The sequence below is a fragment of the Buteo buteo genome, chromosome 14, assembly GCF_964188355.1.
Source record: "Buteo buteo chromosome 14, bButBut1.hap1.1, whole genome shotgun sequence".
Classification (NCBI taxonomy): domain Eukaryota; kingdom Metazoa; phylum Chordata; class Aves; order Accipitriformes; family Accipitridae; genus Buteo; species Buteo buteo.
The window spans coordinates 28,785,296-28,804,899 of record NC_134184.1 but is presented as its reverse complement, the minus strand read 5'-3'; the positions used below and the strand labels follow the sequence as shown (position 1 = coordinate 28,804,899).

Sequence of the window (19,604 nt, the reverse complement as noted above, 5' to 3'; positions counted from 1 at the left end):
TACAATGAATTGCACCTGAGAAGTGCCTGTTTTGACATTTGATTGAATACTTCATGTAGTGGTCATTTGTATATTGCTCCTACAGTTTTATTTTCTGAACTATGTAGGATTTTCAGGTTAATAGCTGATGGTAGAATGAGCCAATAATTTTTTTTTAATTTGTATTTTTAAATTTGAATTAGGATTCCTTTCCTATGATGTCAGTCCAGCATGTTATTGACCGGCTTTATCCCTATAATGTTTTCCTTGGAAAGGAAGGCAGGACTGCAGTCAAAGATGCATTAAAAGTAAGTATTGCACATATAATTCCAGGGAGTGATGGATTATGACAGTAGTTCTCCTGACTAATGTTACTTCACTGCTTCTGTAAAAAGAAGAAATCTTAAGTAAACTAAATGGTGTACTTAATGGTTTACAGTAAATTATTGCTGATGCTAAAACAGTATTTAAAAAAAAAACCCGAACTTCATAAGCTTGTAGATTTCGTTATAGTGAAAGGTGAAACCTCTGTGTTCTGTAGAATATTTAGACCTCCGTTCCAGACTACAGAAAACCCCTCCTTATGTAAGTGGTTAATTAATTTGAAAGTAGCTACTTATATGGTTAAGGTAGTCAAATGCTTTAAAAATACCTCTGGCATTTGACTTCTAAGAGGACATATTAAAATGACAATAGAGATCACATGCACAAAATACATTCAGTATAGTATCATTATGGATTATATTAGTCTCTGGTTTTGGTCTGTGTTAGCCTTTTGTTGCTTGTTGTTGGTCAGATCTGTTTTGTTGTTTTATCCATATTTAATAATAGCTTTTAAAGCCTATAATTATGCTGGGTTATTCCATTTATCCTTTTAAAACTTCATCACAGTGCCGACTTTCTTTCATCTTTGAATATGTTGTAGGAGTTATGTATGTTGTTGAAAATTAGTGTTCGCGACCTAGAGCATCTTACCCAGCTCTTTCAGTCCTGAAAACTAGAAATTATTTGTACATGTGTATTTAGAAATAACCAACTTTGTAACTAGTGAATTTTTTTTCCTAAAGTTGAGCCTACATGTCAGGGAAATGAATGTTTGTAGCTGACACCTCCCATATGTGGCCTTTTTGCATTGGAGCTCAGTCCTCTATTCCCTGTATAAATGACCTGGTCTCCTACTTGTCTTCCTGAGTTTTGGCATGGACAGTCTTTGCATTTGAAGGATGTTGTCCTGAATGACCTGCTAGCTTTCATGAACCTTCAAAGCTGCCTCCTGTGGGGTCCTACCTACCATTTCTCTGAATAAGCCAATCTGGCCTGAAATGCAGGATCTGTAGTCAATGTTACTTGCCTTCATCACTCCCCCTCAGGATTTTGAACTCCATTATTTCATGGTTGCTACAGCCAAGGCTGCTGTTGATTGCCACATCCACAACCAATTTCTCCTTGTTTGTGAATAGCAGGAGCTGTCTGTGCATCACTCCTGCCTCGCCAGTGCAGCACCTGTGTTGAGACGTTATTCCAGGCAGCCTCAGAAATCTGGATTCATTGTGTCGTGCTGTGTTGCCCTTCCACCACATGTCAGGGTGATTGAAGTTGCCCATAAGAACCGTGGTCTGGGTGGAAATACAGACTTCTATCTGTTAGCAGAGCAGTAACAGTCACTTCTGTTCTTAACATGCCTTTATTTTAAATCCTTTGTGTCATTTTTTTTTCCCCTATCAGTTATAGATGGTGAATGTTCACTACGATCAGCTTCCTCCATTTTCCATTTCTTTTATTTGATTTTAAGTGTTGTGCATTCTTTGGCTTCCTGTGTAAGACAGGTTGGTTTGACTAGTAAAACCTCCTTTCTCAGCGATGGTCTACTTGTAAATTATAATGAAGTATTTAAATTTTTCTGTGTTAATTTTCCTTTTTTTGATACTCTTCCTCATCACTACTTATACAAACTTGTCCCATTATGTCAACAAGTATGTGTAGTATTATTAGGAATTTTATTCTATTTGCAAACAACAAGTCTTGTTAAGCAGCAAACCTTAAGGAATACCGAAAATAACTGGTTGTACTGGGCAACACCTGTTTATAATGATATTATAGTAATAGCAGCACCAGTACGGTATTAAACATGGATAAGAAATTATTTTTTTCTATTCCATAAGAAATGTGAGAGAGAGGAGTCTGGCAGAAGCAAGGTGATTTCTTACTCTGCCTTCCTACAGATTTCCAAAGAGTGTCCAGCTAATATTTACCACTGAATACTTCTCTCTGTGTAACACAATACAGTTAGGAAATACTAATCTGAACTAGGACGTATTGAGAGTTGAAAAAAATAAATACTTGAAGTGTATTTGCAATTGATGGGTTAATTTGTTTGAATTGAATCACTTCTTGACATCAGCTGACATCTAAAGAAAATGAAAATAAATTTCATGTAATAAAATGTAAAGTTTAGGCATCAGACTTGGAGACAGATATGGGGAAGTAGTAATCTAGCCGATAACTTATCTTAATTTCAGGGTGTCTTCCCTTCCAGTGAGGTGTCGCAGCTGGGAAGTGGGATAGCCAGCGGTTAGGCTAAACAGCTAGTTTTGGCAGCTGTTAGACCCTGTACATATTTCTTGAAGAAATCATATTCTTCAGGCACTGTCTTCCCAAACATTATCTTCAACTTGGGCAAATCTTCTTCTTATGTGCCTCCTTGCTCACTGAGACTCCACCAAGACCTAGGTATTCCTTGTAATTCTTATTCTCAATAATGAATTAATGTGAAATATTGACTTGTACCCTCCCTGTGAGTGGAAGTAGATCATTATGGTGTTAGTCTTGGATGTGTAAAGATGCTTTGAAATGCAAATCTCTTGTTGAGTGGATCTAGCTGGAGTTAAAACCTGTCGTAGGTTTAACTCTGTCTATCAACCAACTTTTCTATTTGATACAAATGTGGCTCCTTGTGTCAAACTAGTTAGGATCAAAAGAAGTGTTTATGGATTGCACACTAATCCGGCATCAGCAGTGATCTTGAGAGTTGCTGATCATACAGAACATTTGTACAAGGGCTACAGTTTGCAGCATTCATTAGTTCATTAGCTTGCAACAGACAGGACAGAAGTACCAAAATAAACTTGAGAATGATGTGCCTTTGTGTACCTTTATTTGAAGTTTCTGCACTCTGGAACCTATGCCAATTTCTATTCTGATTCTTAAAGAAGATCTTAAACTTAGAAGATCTTGCAAAAGAAAATATGACTTGGTTTGAATTCTGGCCTTTAAAATTATTCTGTACTTGCATGAAATATTGGCATGACAAATTATTTTGACTGACAGATGAACATTTGAAATATGATCGCAAAAATTAAGTAAAAATTTATTTAGGCTTTTTCTCTAGAAAATTTAGATATAGAGAAATCACTGATTTCAAGGAAAACAGCCTCCAGGTAAACATTCCCAAACAATAAGCTTAACCACATATGATGTCTCCCACAGTATTGAAGTTTTCTTTCCTGTATACTATTGATAGGCATTTATAAAACTGGTCATCTTCATTTAGGCTGAGTTTGGTGGCTCATAAGAGACTCGAGCTGTTCTATACTTATTTCTTCATTGTTCCATAAGCTTTTAGTATTTTACTTCAGATTCATCAGAGATTTTGGGTTTGCTTTTTTAATTCTCACATGCCTTTTACATGCCCTTTTTTCCCAGTGTTGGAAACGCCCAGTGTTGTTTGGTTGGGTTTTTTTATTACCTTCTAATCAAGAGAATCTTCCCATCAGATTTTTAGAAAAAATATGTAGATCACATTTGTCTTAATAAATGAGGAAGTCCCTTTTAGCCTGCTATCCAAGTGTTTAACTTCACTCTAAGAACCTTCTAGAATTTTTCTTTGATTTTTTTTCATGCCTTGATTAATTCTGTGTTTACTGTCTTGATCTTATATCAAATAAAAGCTTATTTGTTCCCTTTGATTCATTTTTGTATTATTTGCACACCCCCTTTAATCTTACCTGACCTCCTCCTTGAAAACTTTCCCTGCCTCACAGTAGGGAGTCTTCAGACTACATAGACACTCTCTCATAGAGAGTGGGCTAATAGTTCAGAAAACTGGAATCTTCTTCTTGTCTAGACAGTTCTGTACACTTCTGAGATATTTCTGTTGCAAATTTTGGTCTAAGGAAGGATTTGTTTCTCTTTTATTCCCCCAAAGGAATCTATAATCTTTGGAGTTTTGCATTAATGAATGGTCTTAGTGCCAGTACATACCATTGTAGTGGAATCTGTCCTTCATACTTAACCGATCTATCCCATCTTGCACTTGCAGTTCATATTTTGCTTCTTGTGAAACAGTTCGGTGCTCTTGTTCCTTGAAAAATTCTCTTTCCTTGCCATGCAGAAAATCTTCAAGAAAGATTGGTTGCCTTTCGATACCTCTTTTGGATAGCTTGGCTGTCTTGTGGGTTCAGCATAGCGGTTATCTGCAAATACGTCTCATTTAAGCTCTGTGTTCCTGTGAGCAGTTTCTGTGCTGAGACATTACTTATCATTAGATACTTCCAAGTGGTCAGAATTCCTCTTCTTCCTTTTTTCTCATTTTTACAGTTTGCCTTTTCTCTCATGTTTCTAGGCATGCAGAATGTGGCCTGATGATTACGGACTGCCAAACCACTTCCCTTGGTTTTGGGGGCTAGTCTTTCCTTTGTTCTTTCCTCTTGAGTCTGAGGCAATGAAGCTGCCCAATTCTGGCTCTCCAAGTATCTCCCAAACTTTCTGATAGTGAATGTGCTCAATCGGTTGTCCTTTCAAGACTTTTTTTCCTTTGCAGCTATCAACTTGGACTTTATATAGAGGAAGTTGCTTCTGGCTTAGGCAGAAATATGTTTAATGTATTGTACATCCATTTCATGCCACTCTCTGATTCCATATCTAGCTATCATAATTCTAAATGAAGATCTGCGTCAAAGAGATGAGTCTTGCTCTGAAAGCCACAAACATTTTTGTTTGCTGCTCCTGTCCAGGTATAAGTGTGGTACCTTGTTTAATTACTACATTATGCAGTTCAGCGGCATCTCCGTGCTTACATGTGATGAATCCAAACTGTATAAATTCAGTTAGATGAATTCAAGTTGTATAAATTCAGTAACGATCTGCACACAGATAGATGGTCCTCTTTCACTGTCCTAACTGACGGTCTAAAAGGCTAGCTGCAGACTCTCAGCAATATTTGCAGGAAAAAAACCCCCCAAACAAACCAAAACAAAACCCCAAAAAACCCAAAGCAAAAAACAGCTTAGAAATTTTAGACTCACAAGATCTTTGTGTACAAGGTTTGCTGCTGCTGTCTCCAAATCCTCCTTGCTTGATACAGAGGCTGCTGGTGCAGATAATCTTGCTTGCTCACAGTTATTTTCTTTTGTTGGTATTTGATTAAGGGATTTTAGTGTACAAGCAGTTTGCAATTTTGTGTATGAGCAGCTTTGGCCCTATCCAAAATGCCATTAACTTCGTAAGAATATTACAATTTACTAGTGAACTTAAGAGTGAGAACATCTGTAGTTCATTTCACAGAATCATAGTTGGAGCATTTTGTAGAATCACAGTTTGAGATACTACTCAGTAGGCACTCCTGTCCTCTGTTGTTGTTTAAACGTTTAATGGTATCTGAAGTAGACGCAGCTGTTACAATAAGAATATAATTTGGTGCAGCCCTTTACTAAAGCACATTTATGGTTAAAAATGAAATTTTTGTAGGCTTTTGTTCCAGAATGGGAATTTACAAAGTGATGAAGAGCCAAAGTGTTTGTATGAATGCATCTCAGTTTTCTTTCTGAACTTTAATAGGCAGTGCTGTGAATCCTAGTAGTAATAAAACTAAATGCTTTTCAAGAATTATTTTATATTAGTGAATTCTGTTTAAAAAAAATCTTTTTTTCTAAGAATTCTAAGGAGCTGGATAATACTCCTTTTTCCCTTGTTTACTCAGCTTTCACTCTGTTGAATAAAATGGATCTATGAGTTCAGTAATTTCAGATAGTGGCTTTTTTGTGCATAACCCCACCTGATATGACTTCCCCTTCCCCAACAAAACAGACTTTTTAAAGGATTTTTAAAATGTTTTTCATGTTTTCTATATACAGCATAAAATAGAGAATATAACGCTGAAAAGAGGGTTGGAAAACCAAATGTCCTGGTTTTTGTCCTTGATATACCCAGAACACGCTGAAGGCTTAATTTGTATAGGTTGTCCTCAATTTTCATTGTTTGATAAGGCTTCGGAGCTAAGTAAACATAATGTTTGATGGTTATTTTTATTGGTAGCCAGATGTTTAAATCTGCAATTGGTTAAAATGACCTGCAGAGATAGGTGATCTATTATTACACATGCTAAAGGCTATCATCTGTTTCTCTTATTATTTTGGTCTGTCAGGCTAGGACCTGGCAAAGTCACCATATGACATTTTCAGTTTACATCTGTCAGTACAGTCAGAATAAGTAGATGGTATACAATCTTTTTGCTTTGGTTTTAAATGTAAAATATATAGGCCATCAAGAACGTAAACACAGGTATGTGAAGTAAAATTTGAAGTGAAGTAGATGGATTTAGGATTTCACAAACAATTAATCTTGAATATACTTCTGGCCTTGTTTTCAGAAGGAACAGTTTTAAAAGCTGGAAAGCTGTATTTAATAATTAATTTCCTCCATCCCCTAATTCTACAGCGTTTTGAGCTTCAAGATTCAGAAAGCCACTTGGTTCCCAGAAGGATTACAAAAGTAGAGAATGTACATGGAAACAAACCCTTCAAGGCTGATGTAACTGTCCAGATTGGTGAAAAAGAAGTGACATTCCAGGTATGAATTTATATATTCATCAAGCTATATATGTTTTTAGATATCATTAACTTGTTTTCATCTCAACGAGAATTTGGCACTTACACTTGATACTAAAACTTATTTGCACTGAATATTTTTTAGTAGAGCAACACATGATATTTATTAGAAAATCATTTAGATACTGGAATATTAGATTATGGATACACAAGATACTATCTCTAGGTAAAATACTTTCCAACATGTGATTCATTTAAGTTTCTTGTGTTAAAAAAAACCCTAAAGAATGGATGAAAGAAAAGCCTCTAAATTCATATTTTTTTATTGGATTAGAGTAACAGAGTGTACTTACAATGCTCTTGGTGCTGTTTTCCCTTTTTCTTTTGATAAAAACAATCGTCTGTCTTTGCACTTCAAATAAAATCTAATGAGTGCTTCGTAATGTTCTGACACAGGATGTTGGGAAAATGGAACAAAAGTAATCACATCAAATATGATTAGTTTGAGTTTCTTCCAATGAAGTTTATGACCTGCTAGGTGGTGAAATAAGGTCTTAGTCAGGAAGCAGATGCTGATCTGAGAATTTGAAGTTAATCTTGAATTTGGAGAGTCTAGAGACTCTGTAAAGGAGGTGAATTAGTGGGAGTCAGAGGTCATATTAACACTGGTGAGGAGTGTCCTCAGAGTTTGTACCATGACAAAGTGAAAAGAGGAACAGCAGCAAATGGGAATTTATCAGAAAAAGGTAAGTCTGTAGGGACTTGATTCAGCTCTTTTCTGAAGGGAAGATTTTTGCTTTCATTTGATATGTAGGTGATACCTTCTGAAAATAGGTCTGCAGAATGTCTCTTTGGGAACAGGAGAGCATAAGGAGTGTGCAGATGAAACAGTTCCCAGACTAGAACGGGAAGTGGAAATAGAGCTAGTGCCTTAGCATGGGGAACGATTAAACCTCTCTGAAGTTCTGGTCAAAGTAGCTCCCTCAGATCTTCGTAATACAAATTGCTCTTTCTCTTCCATGTTCCTCTGATGAGCAATAAATATTGGTGATTTTTATATCTTGTCTCTAGCACAAACAGCCTCAAGTTCTTTGTAGATCCCAATGCTGTAATTGAATTGGTTAATTGGTTCACATTTTGTTACTCTTTCATGAAGAGTGGGTGAAGGAGGTGTAAAGGAAGTTGTCTATTAGAAATTATATGATTGAATGTTTTTAAGTGAAAGATTTAAGTTTGATGGCTGACAATCATCAGCAAAACGTTACAGTAGTTTTGGCAAAGCATAATCCAGTCCATACAAAGCCTGGAGTTATCACATATAGCTTATTTAGCTTTTTTTTTCCCCCCCCCCCCTTATAGGTTCCAGCTGGGACTGGGCTGTTAAAAAAGCATCCTCGATCAGATACTTTCATAAGGACTTCCAGCCATAATCAACTGTTGGCAGAAATGATGCAATCCCATATGGTTAAAGATATGTGCTTAATTGGAGGAAAAGTAAGAATTTAAATTTCTTTTCTCCCTCCTTCCCCATGTTCCTTAGAATGTAATCTAGTTCATATTTTTTAACTTTTTAGGGCTGTGGCAAAACGGTTATTGCTAAGGAGTTTGCTGATATACTGGGATACAGCATAGAACCTATCATGCTGTACCAGGTAAGTAAACTATCTGCTGATGATCATGCTTTAAATGTGATCTAAAATACACAGATGTCGATTCTTTGTGTATATTCTCTCTCTCTCTCTCAGTGATTTTGAAAGCTGCAGCTGTGTTCATATACAGCTGTATAATCACCGATATGGGTTAAAAGAAACAAAGGATAGCAAAGATTTCAAAGACAGCAAAGTTTTCTGATGATTATAGAGCATTTTTTACTCTCTCTGTTAGAATGCTCATCTGAAATGTCTTCTTATTGCAGGCCTAAACAGAGGGGGTACTGTGCAGCAATATAGGTAGTACAGTGTTATTACAGATATACTAGCCCTGATACTGCTTTCCTTTGATTTTGACTTCATTGTGAATGTGAAAGAGGTAATCTAAATAAAATGTAAGGAGAATCATTTAACATGGTGGTCTTTCTCCTAGCCGCAGAGAATTGACAACTCATTCTGTGATATGGCATGACTGAGTGTCATGAAGAAAACTTTGTCTTTTGTGTCTTCTCCCTTTTGGATTTTTTTTCCCTTTTGAAGTATGTTTCCTGCCTTTAGGTCAGAGTGGTGACCACTGGTAATTCATGCATGTTGAATACCTCCGGAAGACCTTTTGTTGTTCTTTTTCTTTTTCTTTTTTTCTTTTTTTTTTTTTCTTTGTGCATATGCTGTTTAATCTTATAATGGAAGTCTCCATTATCAACGCTATATTTTTATTATTATGGAAGACAGTTTATTTATTGTACAGAGAATACATAATGTGTTTTATGTTTCTAGGGAATTTTTTAAAAGTTATTTCTCATGTTCCATAGGCTTAATCTTTCTTCTGGGTTTTTTGGTGTTTCCTTTGTCAAGATCACCTAATACCCTCTTACATGCTTATGTTTTCTGATGCCTAACATGTGTAATTTTAATCAATATTATAAATTCTGTGCCTTTTCTTTTTTTACATTTCTGTTTAGTCTGATTACTCCAGTTGTGGTGGGACTGCGTTGTAGTAGAGATAGAAGATAACATTCCATGTTCAAAAATGTTTCATCCTAGAAATATAAAATGAGGGCTGGTGTTTAAATGTAATATATACATATTACATTCAATGAATATTAACTTTGTTAATAACAAAGTGCTGTAACAAACAGATAGTAATCTTCTTCTGCCCTTAGCCTAATTTTACCTCATATATTTATGTTATGTCTTAGTACAGATGTGACTTTAAAGATAAATTTGGGGTGAAGTGTGCATTAACACTGTTTGAGACATGCACAGGCAGTTGACTTAGATGCCGTAAAATGTCAGTCATGGGCTACAACGACAAGAAGGAAGAACTGGAGAAGTCGTAAGGGTGTCCCTGGGCTTTGAACGTGGTGGCTAGGAGCTTGTTGTAGCTGCATTTTTCATGAGCTGGAAGAAGAAATTTACAGTAATTGAAAAAGTAAGGACAGAGTGAATGTTTTTACTGAGTAAAATATAAAGTTTGTATTTAAAAAGATTATCATAGAAGTGGTAGTAATGGTTCCAGAAGGGTTGGACATGCAGAATAATAAGTGAAATGAAGGTTTTGGACCTGTAGTTGTCTTGGAGTATGGTGAACATGGTATAGTGGTGCTGCTGTACATTAGGGTTTTTCTCTTTGATTTCATCTGGAAACTGCTTCAGGCTTTCTCACAGTGCTAGCGGGTTTTTGCAAACCCTAAGCTCTGTCATGCTTAACAGTGATCTCCCATAGCCAGTGGTCACTCAGTATGTGTTTGGAAAGAATTGTCAGTCTTAGATCTTGATATATTCTAACCTCATGACATAAACCGAAAAATTACAAGATTAAATGTATAATTAATTAACTTGCTAGCTTTTCACAGTAGACATCACACATGTAAGGTTTTCTCCATAACCTTGAGGAATGAAAACCCTCTCAAATAAAATATGAAGTCAAGAGTCTCCCATGACCTTGTGAGTCAAAACATACCAAATATCACAGGAATTACAGTTATAAGTGATAATTGGCAATGCTGCAGGGGAACATTAGCATCAGATCTAATGCAATATATTGGTCTCTTTCTTCCATCCTTTTGCTTCTTTAATTTTTTCCCAGGCAGCACAGAGACTTCCAAAGGAAGAAATGGCAGTGGCAGCTGATTTGGATTTCGAAGTACAGTGGCATGTGGGGAGAGACACTGACAGAAATGGGTGGTGAGGTTGAAGGGTTGAAACAGACAAAAAGTGAGAGAAAATAGAAAAGAAAAATATTACTGATGATGAAAAAAGAACGACAGTCCATTTTATGTTTTCCTGCACTGTTGAGAACCTCCCCAGACAGGATCCCGCTGCTTTTCCTTCCCCCTATGTGGCTTCAGCTGATAAAGGCGCAGTCTCTGAGACTGTGTCTGTGTAGATGGAGTCAGGCGGATGACTTGTGCCCTTTCCTTAGGCTTTAATGTGGCCAGGTGCGAGCAGATTTGGGTTCCAAAGCTGCATCGCCTCATCAGTGCAATGTTATGTTCATGTAATATACCTGGATTCCCAGCAGCGCCTATTAACTTCTGTACAGTGGTATAGTAACAGAGGTGTGTAGTTTCTGAGCTGGAACGGAGTGTGTCCAGCTAGCCTGCGTACTTCTCTCTGCGCTTGTCACTGTAAACATATTTTTAAATCATCCCAGGAAACTAACTTTTGCAACTTGACAAACCTGGTCAAGGACAGGCACACCTTAACCCTGGTTTTGTTGCGCACAATACAATATTGGGTACTCACCAGCAAAATTAGACAATTATTTGGTTAAAAATGTGACCACTGTTTTTCAGCATCCTACCTTTAATAAGTATGGCTTCGCTGAATAGGAGCAGAAGACTTCCTTTTTGGAGACACATGAGAAGAGGTGACAGTAAAATTAGCTACTCAGTAAACGTCTTTCTTGCAGAGGGATCTGTAATTCCTACAGAAATAAAATCTAAGCCGAGGGTTTGAAGTATTTCCCACTGAAGTGAACCTTTCCTTTGGTTTCACCAGGGTTTGATCAAGTTCAAAGGGCAGAGGGTTTTTATAGAGAGGCTTTTTGGTGATCTCAAACAGTATCACTAAGGCAAATAAATGACTGCTTGTGAGCTCGTTGTTCACTGTAAATTCCTGTGTAGACAAGTCTATGTAAGATCCTGATGTATATCTATGTGTATAGACATTTCCTATGTACAATGTCTTACATAATCTCAAAAGTTCTTACAGGAAGCAGTGTATTTAAAAAAAAAAAAGATTGAATGTAGCTGCACTATACGTCTTCCAATAAATTTTAAGAATGCCATTTGTTTTTCTTAAAATATGTAATAACTTATCAGGGACTTTGCATAGCAAAGCAATAGGATAATTTAATGACAGAACAAAGCGTCTTTTTGATTTTTTTGAGAGACACACCATATTGTCCTAAATCCATTTCTAAAATTAAGGAGGCTTTTATTTGTCCTGTGGTTCATTTTTATTTTCCAATAATTTCTGCAGGCACAAAAATAAGTAGTGGGGTCTGAAGTAATATATCTTGGTCTGAAGCAATAGTACTGTTTTTCTTCAGGCTCTGTGAAGAAATGAATTCTTAGATTTTTTTTTTTTTATATATATATATAATGTTTACTTTTAGTTTTAGTATTTACTTCATCATTCGTTCCATCTGAAGTTGATTTAAGGGCTTGAATAGTGTGAAAAGGCATAGCTCTTTATATTGATTTCACTGAAAAAACCCTCTAAAAGGTTTTATGTTGTGAGATGAAAATCAAATTTACCTAAACCAAGACTTCCCAAACCTTTTGAGCGCATAGACCATCTCTTATACTAACAGTTGGCTCAGAGAACAGTTCCTGTCTCATTTGTGATATCTGACATCATTATATGGATTTCTCATTATATGCAATTCCATGTAGGCAAATTGCTGACAAAGGAAACTCATCCTGATTAGGAAAGGTTTGTTTTTAAGTTCTCTTAATGCCATTAAGTGACAGCAAATGAGAAGCAGCAGCCAGCTAGTTCCTTGTGGACTGTAGCTAAGGAACTTTTGGTTTAAGTTGTTTAAAAGAAAACATTTTCTCCCCCTAGAGCTTCGGGGGGGGGGGGGGGGAAGTTATATTCAAAGTGGTATTATAACAGTTTTCCAGCAACTTGCTCCTTTTCTTCCCCAGCAAAAAGAGTCTTTTAAGCACATCACTAGTGTTTGTGTACTGTGATGTTCTTGTTTCTAGGATTTCTTTTTTTTTCTTTTTTTTTTTGCATGGCCTCATAATTTTTCTTTTACAAATTCCTTCCAATTTTTTATTTGAGAAATACTAACAAAATATGAGTCCAAATTGGCATGAAAAGCAGGAAACATAGATTTTTCACCTCATAATTGCCAAGAATATGATTAGCACTGCGAGCCACGAAAAATGGCTAGGTTGGAGGCTTCTATTGCTATAGTTGCTGAAGGGAGTGGAACTGAAGTTACCCTTCTTGTTTCCTCTCCTGAACTTCTTTTTTCCTGTATACAAGATATTTTAGAAAATAAACAACACAATGTAAAACACGTAAGTTACAATGACTGTTACAAATTAAAATAAGCATTTTGTTTCACAAGGCAATATAATGTTGCTTTGCCCAAAATAAGGGGAAAAAAAAATTAATTCATATACTTCTATTACCTTCCCTCCAAAGGAAAGGATTTTTAGTGTTAGAGTATTATAACATTCTATCTCATAATGTTTTATTTTTAATATCATATATTAAAAATTGGTTTGGAGTAAATAAATAGAAACAATAAATCACTGGGCAGGTACTTAGCCATAAAACAAATCCCTTGCAGAAACTGAGCAGGTGTTAACAAATAATACTTCTTTTTAATGCATCACTAAATTGAATCTCATTCAGCCATTTAAATTACGATATAAACATTCATTTTATATTTCGGGAAATATTTTGCAGCAAAATACACTTCTGAGTTCATCTTCAGAAGATTAATGCATGGTTCTCAAGCGGTTGTTGGAATTACAGATGGACATTCTATATAGCATAGAAGGCTCCCAATCAATTCATACTGTATGTTTCATTCCTCTAGAGGTGAATTGCCAGGTACGTTAGTTACATATTCAGTTACAGAGGGTTTACTAGCCACTGAATGCACACTTCTGATGCAAGTCCTAAAAACACTTACATTTTTCTGTCTTTGATAAAAATGTTTCACGTTCTGGTTTTAGTCTAATTCATTAATAAAATAGAAAAGAGCAAACACAGCAGTAAAAACCAGAAATACAACAATATAAACACAGTCTGGTTTTGTGAATTTGAATGTGGGACTTTAAATTATACAAATGTGGAAGCACTGAAGGAACCAGACTTTGTCCTGTTATTTTAAGGCTTTTAAGGAAATGTAGAAAGAGGAAATGAGTCAGGCCATATGACGTAATGTGTTCTATTTTTATTCTTTAAAGTTCAAAGGGTTTATAGTTGTGAAAAGGACATATGCAAAAGCTACAGCTACAATAAAAAACATTTTTCTCATCTGATTTTAGGTTAAGTTGTGTTCACAGTGCAGCCTCAGGAAGGAATTTCATCTTCCAGGTCACAAAATGGCTGTTGTGTCTTTGTTGCTCTAGTGCTTACCTGTTACAATGGAACATCTAAAATATGTGTGCTGGAGGATATGCTAGATGATGCCTTTGGTTTTGATTTATCCCTTAAGCATTATTTTGTGATATGCTATGTACTTTTGATATTTTGTGTGCTACTGGCTTCTTACTCTGTCCTTTATTCTTCGGTGTTTTCACTGCATTTTCCTGCTGAGAGGTGGAATGTCATGCTGGTTTGTGTTCAAGATTAATGATGAAATCTTTGCTCTTTCAGGTGACTTCTATATGAAATAAGTGACTCTTTCTTGTTCCAGGTGTAAATTGCTGCCCCCTTCTGTACACAAAGCTGTGTACAAGTTGTCATATGCTTGCATTACCTTTAAGGGGGGAAGAAAGGCTTTTGTTCTGGTTTCAGAGAGGTGATATTGGCAAGTCTAGAACTTCCAGAGACTGTTTAACATAGTGTGTGTATAGATTCGTGTGTGTTTCTAATACTCTTTGGAAAAGTAATTGAAGATTTCCTGCTAATCTTCTTTGGGTGCGTTCTCAGGAAAAACAGAATGCAGATTTTTAAGGAGAAAGCATGCACCTGTAGATGAAGGAAATAGAGCATAAATATCTTCTTCTGATGAATTGATACTTACAGGATATGACGGCTAGAGATTTGCTACAGCAAAGGTATACTCTTCCTAATGGAGACACTGCTTGGAGACCATCGCCACTTGTTACTGCTGCCCTGGAAGGAAGGCTTGTTATTCTTGATGGCATTCATCGAATTAACCCTGGCACTCTAGCTGTACTTCAAAGGTCAGGATGTAAGCGTGGATAAGTTGGGTGCACGTGATCTGTTTATTGAGTGCATGCATACTGAGAAATTAAGTTCCTTCTGGTGAATATGACTTTGTAACTTCAAGAATACTGTAAAGATCAAACCGAGCATTGACGTTTCATAGAATATGTAATGTTCAGTCTTTACATACTTAAAAGCAGAAGGAATTCTTTGGAAGTCTATAATAACGTAGGAAATTTCAGCTCTTTGTAAATAAAGAATGTAAGTCTGAATTGAAGAATGAGCTAGATTTTACTCTAAACATATGAAATCTAAAAATCAGTAATATTTGCTCAATGTTTTGAAATGCAAGGTGTCAGAAAATATTTAAAATACCTTGAATGCATTCTTCTTCTAAATAAAATGCAATTGTTACATTTGTATGTAAAAGCATACTTTATATTAATTGCAAAGAACTCTTTCTAAACATTATTTCATAATTCAATAAAAACTAAATTAAACTTAGCAGAACAGAAGTAGTAATAGGAGATACTATGTTAATAATAATCTCTACTGTCAGGTCAAGTTTATCTGCTATTTTGTGTGCCTGCATCGTGTACTGTCTTTTGCAAACTTAAAGGACATCACTAGCTTTAAAAGCAGATGGTAGCAAAAACATTTTGTGCCTTCTTTTATTATATATATAAGCAGAAGGGCAGAAGAGAGAATTATGCTTGCCTGTTTTTTCCCTTTTTAATCAATTTAGCTTTGCCTTCTGATTTTTCTTCTGACATATGCATGTGTTGTATCTAATCAACTTCTGCATAAAAAAAAAAGACTGGGTCTGTATGTATGTTAATCATTGAAGCCAACCGAAATATACTGCTTTAAGAAACAAAACAGAAGTATATTACTTGGTACAAGTATAACAAAATGGCTGTTCCATGCCATTTATGCACACTCTACTGTTAAGACAGAATTTTTTCTTTTTCATTTTCTTACCATTTCTATTTAAAGTAAGTTGACTAACTGACTATGGGCTGAAATTGTTTAGTTATGCATATTATTTTACCTCCACACCTGGACGCATCTTTTTCATTTTACTATGACCCGTGTTGACTGAGGTAGCTTTTAAATAAAAGTGTTATTTGATATAAGTATTTTAAAAAGTAATCAAAGGCTAGATAAAGCTTGTTCTTTATTTTCAAACAGACTAATACATGACAGAGAACTGACTCTCTATGACGGCACCAGATTGTTAAGGGAAGATAGATACCAAAACTTAAAAGAAGAATTACAGATCTCTGATGAGAAACTCCAGGAAAGGTAAAGTGTCAGCTACAACTGTAGATTGCAAACAGCATTTCATCCTGCAAAGAGCTTAATCTCCACCCCCCTCCCCCCAAAAAAAAGATCATGCAAAATGCTTCCCTATTAAATTGATACCTTCTAATGACTAAGAGAAATGTATTTTAAACGTCAGTTTCCTCATGAGCTTTTTTCTTTTTGTGGCATGGGAAAATTATATCCTGTTTAGAGTGCTTGAACTAAAAGTAAAACATTCAATATCCTTTAATAAAAGGAGTTAGAAATTGAAGACAAATTATAAGTACATAAAAACATAGCTATAAAGGTATATAATATTTTATTTTGGAACATTTTATTAAGAGTGTTGGAAAATAAAGCTAAATTGAAGTTAAATACAACTTGTTACTTTCTTTTGCCTCATTAGCTAGAAAGCTGGTATTTAATTTACAACTAATATGGGGCAGGAAATCCTAAGGATGGGTTGGGACCCATTATGCTTATTCTTTTTGTTTCTTCACTTCCACTTGTCTGCTAGAAACATTCCACAGATAGAAACATTTTCTAGTCCTCTGAGACCATACTTGATGCATAGTCAAACACTGCTGACCAATTTTAGTTAATGGGAGGGATATTGTTGAGTGTACATCAAAACAAATGCAATCTAATATTCAGTAATATATAAGGAGCTAAACATACTGTGATTCTTAAATGGCTCTAACCTCTGAAAAAACAGCTGAAGTTTTATGTCAGATGCCTGTGCTTGTATTTACACTGCAGGGTGTGCTTGTGCCCAAACTTTGAAAAGACCTTATTGGTTATAGTAGGGATGCATTCACAATGTGCCACCCCGTTTCTCTCAATTGTCTCGCTGAATATGATCTTTTTCTTTGACCTCCTTTGTAGTCCACCCTTTAGAAAAGCTGTTTTTCTTTTACTGCCTGGTTGTTTTGTTATTTCTGCTTCCCTTTTGATCCAAAATACTGTGGGTTTTTTAGGAAAAAAAACCACCAACAAAACAAACTTCATTTTAAGTCTTCCATACCCTCTACAAGAGGGTAGGTTTAGATTGGATGTAAGGAAGAAGTTCTTCGCTGTGGTGAGGCACTGGAACAAGTTGCCCAGAGAGGCTGTGGCTGCCCCATCCCTGGAAGTGTTCGAGGCCAGGTTGGATGGGGCTTGGAGCAACCTGGTCTAGTGGAAGGTGTCCCTGCCCATGGCAGGGGGTTGGAACTAGACGATCTTTAAGGTCCCTTCCAACCCAAACCATTCTATGATTCTGTGATTTTTTTTGTAGGCATGCTGTAATCTAAGTCTACTTGTTGCAAATCGTATCCGTGCTGCTGAGGCCGTACACTCAGCTAGATGGGCGTTTCCTGCATTTTGTTTTATTTGAGTGAAGAACTCTGTATCAGGGAAGTGTTCTCTTTATCATGATTTTAAGCCCAGAATTTGAAAAGAGAAGCAAGAAAGCTCCAAGGATCCATCTTGGATGGTATCCCAACTTTGCATTGTACTTTGTACTTCAAAATACATCTAGTCATTGTGTAAGTCTCCTCCCTGCTCCATGTTCATGGTCTTGTCCAAGGTGCTTTCAGGCAGAATGGCAGTGGCCGTGCTGTTTTGCTCACTACATGGTACTCTGTAGTTCATGCCATTATAATCTAAAAACCTAGGCAATTCATCACACATTCATACCTTCAGTACTGCACCTCTTCCTGGATCAAGTCTCTCTTACAAGAATAGAACTTTATATGTGGATTCTGTGTCTCCCTCTTTGTTCTAACTATGGGTGTTTTGGCAGTGGACTCCCTTATAACCTTCATTATCTGTTAGACCAGGAGAACTGTCCAAGCTGTCTTCTTTAATGACTATTCTGCAGACCCATCTTCTTACTGTGCCACCTCTGTACACTCTTTCCTTCCCTTCAGTGTCACTGAGTAATGTTTTGGTTCCACTGTTCAGTGCTGATTGTGCATTGCTTTTGACTACTTCGGAGGCTCCAAAAGTCTTTTTTTGACTTTCCTTGGAAGGCTGTCCCCCTTTCCTTCAGATCATAAGGTACTGCTTTTACCTGGCCACCTTAATATTTTGCAACATAGTGTATTGTAAATCACTAAACTCTAAATTATCTATTTGACAGTGAGCTTTCACCCTCTAATCCATAAATGAGGGGTGTCTGTTGTCTTAAACAGGAATACATTTCTGATTAGTATTTGATCTTAACAAACAAACAAACAGAAACCCCACTGTAGGCATTCTTGCATCTTGAAGTTCAGTGTGACCATTCAGCACCATCTTGGATACAGATGAAAATTCTTGGTACCGAATTAGCTGAAGTCCATTGTGCTGAGAACCCCACCTTCTCCTAGGTGAAACATTCAAGCTGGCCCTTGTTTGACTTTCTTCTGTACTGACTTATTCAAAAGAAGCGAGGGTAAAGTAATGCAAACACGTTTCCACTTCTTCAGTTTTGGCTATGGGCTTCTTTGGCGTCAGTGAACCACTCCTCTGTAGAGAGGGCACTGTTCTCGTCAGCCCTTGAACTGAAGGTGTTCCAGGATCTCATCCTGGTTTTGGTCCCTTACATGTTCTGAAAACATCGCTACCTTTCACTGGCTCCAGGATGCGATGTCAATAGTTGCTCTTTGATTGCAGGACTGCATTCCTCCCTGCTACTCATCCTTTTCAGCAGCACTTACCTGTCACCACAAGCTTCAGTACCTTCCAGTGTTTTAGAATGGCTGTGCAGAATTAGCCTTTCTCTCCAGATACCTTCTCGTTAAATGATATCTAGGGTACTGACAGCTGATTTGATCAAAGACCAAGAAAACACGATGGTGCTAACCATCCTGCATTTGCCTGCAAAAGATTGCCTTATGGAGATATTATATAGAATATGGTGTACCTTGAATTTATTAGCAGATTGGCTGGGCAAATTCTTACTTCTAAATCGTGATTGGGAGGGAGATGCTTTCCATATTGATGAGAAATGCTGTCTCTTTCACTGTGTGTCAATGGCTGCGGCTAGTGGCTTTAGCTATATTTCTGATGTTACAGTAAGACAAAAAGAGACCTTCACTTATCCTGATTTACTGGATTTGACTGAAGTAATTTCAGTACGGTTGCTCTTTGCCAGGCTTGCAGAATATATGCTGTCATTCGCAGTGCTGCTGGGACTGAATCAGAGATGTTTGATAAGTGACACATTAGGACTACTGTAAATTTTCCAATAAGGGAGTTCCCTACGGAAAGTGGTTTCAAGTTTTGTTTGAATCCGGAGATTATTCTTTTTTTTCCTAAATCCCACTCATTCAGCCTTGATTCTCATTTCTATATTGGGAATCAATATGGTACATAGAATACATATTAAGTTACAAAAGTAACTTTGGTATTAACTTTTTTATTATCTACCTAATCTCATTTACAAATGTAGTTCTTACGAGAAACAGAGGAAGAGGAAAAAACATACCAAGAAGCACATCAGTGATTCAGTGGAAGT

The 19,604-nt window shown here is 36.5% G+C and overlaps 1 protein-coding gene across 1 annotated transcript in view; it reads left to right on the top strand.

The window, feature by feature from the left end:
- Positions 1-19,604, top strand: part of VWA8 (von Willebrand factor A domain containing 8) — a 191,499-nt gene that overhangs the window by 44,185 nt on the left and 127,710 nt on the right. The window contains exons 9-14 of the mRNA XM_075046133.1: positions 183-287; positions 6,694-6,825; positions 8,163-8,297; positions 8,378-8,455; positions 14,675-14,835; positions 16,010-16,123. Of these exons, the coding sequence (XP_074902234.1) occupies positions 183-287; positions 6,694-6,825; positions 8,163-8,297; positions 8,378-8,455; positions 14,675-14,835; positions 16,010-16,123 (725 nt within the window). The remainder of the gene's footprint in view (positions 1-182; positions 288-6,693; positions 6,826-8,162; positions 8,298-8,377; positions 8,456-14,674; positions 14,836-16,009; positions 16,124-19,604) is intronic.